Genomic DNA, 8,295 nt, shown 5'->3' with positions numbered 1-8,295 from the left:
TTTTTGTTACTTATGGCCAAAATCTTCCCAACTGAAATAAGATCTAAAGGTAGCAAAAAAGCAAACATTGACAGACGGTTATAATGTACTGGATGTTTTCTAAAATTTCTCCTCTTGGTACATCAATTTCATTTACAGTCATTTAAAAATTTCCTTTGAAGTTTACATAATTCCTTTCCTCTAAATTGTCACTAACCATTTCTTAAAAATACTGTCACATTGTATATTATTGCTGACAAAGACAAACAAAACAGAGAGAAGAGAAGCAGCAGCTGAACCTAGCTCTGTGTAAGGTGCAAATAGTTTCTCTTTTACAACCAGTTTCAAGATTGTGGTAGTAAACTTTCTCCAGTAGGAGCCCATAGAGATAGCATGTGAAAGAAAGAATCTGACAATCTTCTCTTAACTGGTTTTTAAAATAAAAACAACTAAGCACTTTCTTAAAACTAATAATATATCCTTCACTTACTTGCCTCCTGGCCATATTGGGAGCATTTACATACATTTTTAATAACCTTAAATAAAAATAGCACATGCAAAATGCTAAGCATAGCGTTTGGCACATAGTATTATTAGCTATTCTTATTAGCAGTGTTCTACTTAGATCAAAATACTGTGCTAAATCTAGCACTGTGAGTGTCCCAATGTCACTGAAGCTCCCGTTAGATTTGTGACATAGCTGCTTGCCTTCCTATAGCCTGAATTTTGCTTTACTCTTATCAATAAGCTTGAAAAATTCAGGCTCAGGGCTGGGGTATGACTTTCATTTTCAGATGCAAGCAACAACTTTGGCATTTCTTATCACAAAAAACCCATACGTGAAAGGTGGCAAGCCCAGTGAACTTCCTGGGCGGAGAGGTTTTTCCATCAAAGCTGGCAGAGTTTGATCATCCACCATTTTCAGAGTTTGACCATTGAGTTGGACAGATCTGAAAGGAGGAAAGATGCAGTCAAGTTAGCCCAGTTGTGCGTGCCTCACGCTCCCTACAGAACTCGTGAAATCTTCCGTAGAGCAAAAAAATTCTCTGTGGCAGCCTATATTATATAACTTGTATTTCAGCACTATATCAATTAGGTATTTGACCTAGATAACCTTTAAGCTACAATGGTAGAGTTGAGTAGTTGTGACAGAGACCATATGGCCTGCAAAGCCTGAAATATTTACTCTCTGCCCTTTACAGAAGATGGAACACATGCAATTTATATTAGGCAAAATGACGGAAGTATGAAAAGGATAAATATGACACAACTTCTAAAGTCGTGGCTATTTTATTTGATGGCCAATAATTGAAAACATTTTTGGATAAAGCAAATAAGGATATATGTGGAATAGAATGTAAATTTCATGAATGTAACATAAAAATGACAGCCAATGAAATTTCCCACTTGTAACTATACCCATTAACTGTCTAACTCCCCTCTCCCCACAGAGGGTATTCATTCATTTTCTTATGTTGTTAAAATATTTTTGTAGAATGTGTATTGCTGTGGTGAAACAAAAACAATTTTGTTTGGCTAAACCATAGAAAAATTTATGTTTTCTGTGTATTTCTCTACTGGAATTCACATTTAAAATGGCCAAAAAAATGAAACAAACTTTAAGGACAAGAGTTACTCTTTATAAATATTTATGATTATTTAAATCAAATTAATGCATGCTGACAGCAACAGATCCATTATGGACAAGAGATTATGAAGAAAAGCTCTAGTCTGCTTTAGTTCTACTGAGAGTTACTTTCATAATTCTAAATGATGCTTATATATCTATCTTTTTCTCAAATTCTTTTTATATTGTAAAAAAGTACTTTTTTATTTTTGAAAACTTAAAAGATTAATGTCAGAATTATGTCTATGTCATATATGCAATACATCTAATATATGTACAACACTTAAAACAGTGCCCTTGCATACAGTAAGCACTATGAAAATATTATTATTCAGATAAATATACCAAAAGTAACCTCTTAAATCATCATAACCATTTTTAATATACTGATATACATTCATTCCTTCATCTCTTTTCTATGTATGTATATACACATATATTTTTATTTAAACAAACATGGGTATGCCATACATATTTTCTTAAAACTTGATTCTTTTCCCCTTAACATTTGCTCACACCATTCATCCCCTACATAATTTTAATGGCTGCGCATGATTCCATGGCGTGAGTGTATTACTTTATTTACTTAATTCTCTAATGTTAGATATTTTGTGTTTCCATGTAGCATTATTATATACTTTTCATTTTTAAGGATCTCCCACACCCTATCCTTACTAAGTATCAATGAGCAGAAAAAGTGGTTTCCATTTAACCTTGGTTAGATGCTCAGCTCTGGATTCTGTAACTTAAGTCATATTGATAACATACCCACGACTGTGCCAAAGGCTAACAAGGCTACATTGCAGTTGTACTGTGTCCACACATGTTGGTTTTTGTTTTAAAGCCTATATCACATCAATTTCCAGATGGGGTTGGGGAGGAAATGCCATAACTATTGTCAGGAAACCACAAACAAAAATAGTTCTTGAAAACATCTCTAAATGACAATGATGAGTCTGTTCCGCATGAAATTAAGGACCTTGCATGAGTACACACAAAAGTTTCAGAAATGCTTTTTTGTATTTTGCTAGAGTTTAAAGGTAAATCTGGTCATTGTAAATTAATACTGCTGTGGGTAGGATGAGGAACATAAGCAAGATACTATACTACTATGCTACATTGTTTAATAAATATATCTAAAAGGTGCTATAAGTATACTAGGTATAAGCTTAAAGTACGATGATTATTTCCACATCAGGATGGCAATGAGGGTTGACTTTTATTTGAGGGTAGCATCTTGTTTCATATTTTGAAGTCAGTAACACGATGACAAAGAAATAGACATGTTTGTCAAGTTTCAGATGAAACAAAGCTGGAAGGAATTAGCAAGCAAGAGGTTTGGGAGAATTGGGGATGCTGGGCAAAATTTATCTGAGATAAATATAAAATACTGCTTTCATATTAAAAAATATGTTCACTCAAATATTTATTAAGTACTTACTATGCAGGACCCTCTATAGGCACTATACAAGTTGTTCAAGTAAAAAATATTTTTTAAGGGGATCACTGTTTAACTTTTGGAGGTCATTAATAAGAGCAGGTGTACAGACTTCACTCTTCAGATGTATTTGGGATACTTTTTGCAAGATTTTAAAGAGAGAAGAGTGTAACATACATACTCATGAAGGATAATTTATGGGAATAAAACATTATCAATAATTTCACCAATTTTCCAATTATAAAACATAAAATACGTGATTGGAATGCAATAGGGTCTGATAAATACAACAAAAAAGTATAATCATTGAAGAAATTGAGCATATTTAGCCTGGAAAGAAGACAATCCAGTCATCCTTCAAATATTTGAGAATTCTCCTGGAGAAAATGAGGTATTCAACATTGCTTCAGATCAGGGGTAGCAAACTCAAATGCTCACAAGGGCCAAGGAAGTTATCTTTCTATACAAGTACAGTAGGAAAGGCAGAAGACAACAGAGTCGGGTAAGGACTGTAGAGAACTAAAAAGCTGAAAGACCCTGTCTAAAGTAAACAGCCCAGGCCGGCCCGTGGCTCACTCGGTAGAGTGCGGTGGTGATAACACCAAGGCCACAGGTTCGGATCCTATATAGGGATGGCCGGTTAGCTCACTTGGGAGAGCGTGGTGCTGACAACACCAAGCCAAGGGTTGAGATCCCCTTACCGGTCATCTTTATATAGGAAGAAAAAAAAAAAGTAAACAGCCCCAATTCAACTCCAGCTAATTGGGAAAATAAGCCAGAGTTTCCACAGTATCCATTTTTAAAGAAAATCTGGAAATCCAGATATTTTATTACTCGTTAATTTTTAAATGTTGGCAATTAATTAAAAACAAAAGTTAACACAGAATGCACACCAACCTCCCCTACCAGAAAAGGGGAAAAAATCCTCCAAACCCACTTGTCTACAAGCATGAGGCATAGTTTCTGACCTTTGCTCTAGAGAATAGAACTAAGAGAAGCAAGCAGAAGCACAAAGAGGCTCACTTTATCCTTGTCAGAGTGAACAGTAGCCTAGAGAGGAAGAATCAAACCAAGCTGGATGGACTTAGATGGGTGGTTGGACTAACATGATCTCTTAAGACACTTCGAACTCTCCAACTATTATTCAGTTACTACAGAAAAGCTTCTTCCTTATCAGCAATAGACATAAATATGCTAAAGAAAAAATAGCCATTTCAAAAAGGGTCAGAACCTATGTAGAGAAAAGTATCTATTATCCAAAGATACATTATTTGCAATGGGGTGGGGGGAAGTTAAGCTAACCATGACATTTTATAAAACATGCAGCCCACTGAAAATATCTACCAAGGCTATGCATGAAAAGGTGCTTGGGAAAACTTGTGGATCTCTTCCTGTCCACCCTCCCCTTGCCATTTTCCCATTATATTTTATATGATTACAGTTAGAGTAAAGTAAAGCATTTGGGAAAAAAATTAAGGCACGGTACCCAATGTTAATAATGCTTGTCTGTGGGGGATAAGACTTTAGTAAAAGCATGCTTACAGTACTTTCTCAGGTTTCAGTGTTAATAGTCACTGAAAACATCACTTGTACAACATTTGCAAAGATGTGAGGAGATGGTGAGAATTTTGTAAAATTAATTTTTTATGCTCTAATATGAGAATAGTCATGATGAAAAGAGCTCCTTCGAACACACATTGGACAGAATCCTTAAAATGTGTATATGCCTAATTCTTCAAGACTCAGCAGTCATTTTTTGGTACTCTGTTGACTATGGGCTTTTATAAGATATATTCAATGACTTTTTTACAACCAAAATGTATTAGAACCAACTTCAAATAATCCACCTGGAAGTACATTTCTGGCCATTTTTTTCTTACTCTAACCAATAAAAAAACTACTTTAATGCTGTAAGAGAATCACACCCAGCTCATATGGTATGATAGTTTATACCAAACCATGTGCCCTTAATAGCAATTACATGTAGGTATGTTTTGTTTTAGTGATTGTGTTACAAAGAATTATGTTTGTATAGAGCAAATCTGAATGCATTGAATGAATCTTGATATATCAAATTATATTGAAATGCAAACTATTTTCTAAGATAACTGCTAGTTGGCGTTTATATCCTGCTTTGGACACTCAGAGTGAGTTATACTGTATTAATAAGTATTTATATATAAACTTCATGAATATTAAGAATTGTTAGAATTTAAAATACAGTAGTCCTCCCTCATCTGCAGGGGATGCATTCCAAGACCCCCAGTGGATGCCTGAAACCATGGATACTACTGAATCCTATATATAGTATTTTTTCCCTATCCATACATACCTACAATAAAGTTTAATTTATATATATATATTTTTTTTCCTTTTTGTCTTTTTTCGTGACCGGCAACGATCACAACCCTCAGTGTCGCGCCCGTACCGGACCGGGACCGGCAACGGGATCGCAACCCTCAGTGTTGCGCCCGCACCTCACTCAGCCAGTGAGCGGCCGGTCTGTACGTGGGATCCGAACCCTTGGCGGGAGCTTGGCACACTATAGCAGTGCGCCACCGGGCCGGCCCTAAAGTTTAATTTATAAATTAGGCATAGTACTCTTGCACTTTGGGGCCAGTACTAAGTAAAATAAGGATTACTTGAACACAAACACTGCAGTACAGATACTGACACTCATACCAAGACAGCTGAACTGATAACTGAGATGACTACTAAGTGCCTGACAGGCAGGTAGTGCATACAGCATGGATAAGCTGGAGAAAGGGGCCATTCCTGTCTCAGGTGAGACAGAGCAAGATGGTGTGAGATTTTATCAGCTACCCAGAATGGTGCACAACTTAAAATTTATTAGTTGTTTGTTTACAGAATTTTCCATTTAATATTTTCAGACTGTAGGTAACTTTAAACCACGGAAAGTGAAACCAAGAATAAGGGGGTACTATTATAGCTTTGTTTTTTGCTCCCTATCAAAACTCTCTATTCTGATGATCACCAATAAATAAATACATTTATTGAGAGTTTGAAATGAACAGGGAAAATTACTCACTTGGAAAGTAATCCATCAGGTCCTGAAGGTTTTACAAGGTATTTATCCACTTGTTTGTTAAATAAATGATATGGTAACTGCAACCGCTTGGTGACGTTATGGAGGTTTAAGGCATACAGAGTTAAATCTCCTTCTTTATACCTTGGACTAAAAGCAAATAGGTTAACTCAATAAAAATACTTATCTAATTTAAGCAAATAAAAATTCAATTACCAATATGATCATGGATACTAAGTATTAAGATCCATAATGATGATGACCCTGTTAGTATCCTTCCTTTTATGATAATATTGACCACTCATATGGTCCTATTTTGAAAACATGATAAAAAAATATTGCTCTTCACACTTACACTTTCTAGGCTAGAGCTCTGAGATCTTGGCTGCTTTGCCAGGCTGAGTTGCTAGGAAGACAGACCACCCATTTTCAAAGAAAGGAAGATTAAATGGTAAAAAGCAAATTTTGGGGGTTCATGTGAATTCAGATAATACACCATAAAAACAGGGGCTTTTCCTAGCCTTATGAAAAGACTGAAACAAGAATATTAAGTCTACTAACACTTTTCGGAATTTATCCACTCAAACTGTACCCCTACTGCTTCCTAGTGGGGCCCTCACTATGCGCAGGGTTCCCAATCACCAGAAATGGGAAATGGCAGGAGACATCTTTGGCTAGAAGTAGTATTTTAGTATCATCCTATTAGGAATGATAAATTAAAACTAAGAAGAAGAGAACATTTCTAAGATTTAGGAACATTTTTTGCTAACTATAGCCAGAGTACAAGGCTACAAAAATCTCTATGTTCTCTCAAGTCTAGAAATTGTGGTGCAACTTTTGAAAATAAGATTGTTGCTGTTGTTACTGTTCTCCTTCTTTTAAGTCTTCTTATTATTAAATTTGTCAGGTATGATGTGAGGAGATAAGTATATTCATCTAATTATTCATATTAATTCATATTCATATTTATATTCACTCATAGTCCTTCAGTGAATTAATTTTCACATAAAAAATTGTATTTTCTCACATTTGTAAATTCTTTATTAAAATTCAGGGTATATTTTCATTATAGATTATGACAATTAAAATCATTGTATAAATCTTTGAGGAGCTGCAAATGCCTATATTTAAGCAATTTTTTTTTTAAATTTAGGCTTTGGCATCATATCACGAATACAAGAAACAAAAAAGAACAATAATACACCTTAGACCCACTGTATAGATCGAGGCTTGCGATCCCGTTGCCGGTCCCCGGTCCGGTACGGGGGCAACACTGAGGGTTGCGATCCGTTGCCGGACACGGAAAAAAGACAAAAAAAAAAATCATTGTATAAATCTTTGAGGAGCTGCAAATGCCTATATTTAAGCATTTTTTTTTTAAATTTAGGCTTTGGCATCATATCACGAATACAAGAAACAAAAAAGAACAATAATACACCTTAGACCCACTGTATAGATAGGTGGTAACAGGATGTTAGAGTAGGAAGTTATATGCTTATTACTGATTGTAACTTATTGATTGGTACAGGGCACGTTTCATACTTACTGGTTGATGTTTGTGCAGTGAAGGTATACTCGAAGTTTGCTTTGGTCTGGGTCTCTCACACTTGCCATCAATACTTTGGTGCCAACCAGTTTCTTGAACAGAAGAGATAGCCAATAATCCTAGTTGTGATGGTTGGGGAGGAAAGGGACAAAAATAAATCTTTACTTATTTCCTTATTTAACAAAACCAGTGATGAGCAAATAGTTATCCTACAAAGAATGTGACTGTTATCCCAGGGGTATTTAAATAGGATTTGTCTCTTTTCTCAGTGCATGTGACTACAATGAATCTGAGGGCAATATGTCATTTACTGCTTTTTATCACCAAAGCACTATGTTTTTATAATTCAGAGGGCCATACCCACTAGGAGGTATATTTCAAGAATGCAATCCATTGCTCAGAGAGTTGAAATATTCTTGGTTATCTTTCATCCAAGAATTCAAAGCAAAGCTCAAAGCAGAACTTTTTGACACACACACACTCACACACAAACAAAGACAAGTTTTTGAAATAAAACTTTTGTATGTTTAAGAGGCAAATAATTTCCTTTAAAACGTTATAGCACCCCTAGTTAATGGATTAGGCATTTACCTAATCACTAGCTATCAAGGTCAAAAAAAGAGACAACCAGACATCATGTGCTTCCCAAAGGAAGCACA

General features: G+C 35.3%; 1 protein-coding gene across 2 annotated transcripts in view; it reads right to left on the bottom strand.

Annotated features, from left to right (window-relative positions):
* Nucleotides 1–19: 19 nt before the first annotated feature.
* Nucleotides 20–8,295, bottom strand: part of HPSE (heparanase) — a 34,241-nt gene continuing 25,965 nt past the window's right edge. The window contains exons 9-11 of one of the 2 annotated variants that reach the window (XM_008568799.1): nt 7,637–7,755; nt 6,094–6,240; nt 20–929 (exon numbers count right to left, since the gene is read on the bottom strand). In XM_008568799.1, coding sequence (XP_008567021.1) covers nt 770–929; nt 6,094–6,240; nt 7,637–7,755 — 426 coding nt within the window. In that variant the 3' untranslated portion in view covers nt 20–769. The remainder of the gene's footprint in view (nt 930–6,093; nt 6,241–7,636; nt 7,756–8,295) is intronic. The other variant, XM_008568798.1, reaches the window with a different exon arrangement.

The sequence above is a fragment of the Galeopterus variegatus genome, unplaced genomic scaffold (assembly GCF_000696425.1).
Source record: "Galeopterus variegatus unplaced genomic scaffold, G_variegatus-3.0.2 Scaffold443, whole genome shotgun sequence".
Classification (NCBI taxonomy): Eukaryota; Metazoa; Chordata; class Mammalia; order Dermoptera; family Cynocephalidae; genus Galeopterus; species Galeopterus variegatus.
Note: the sequence above shows the minus strand (reverse complement) of the source record. Positions and strands in the feature narration are given on the sequence as shown.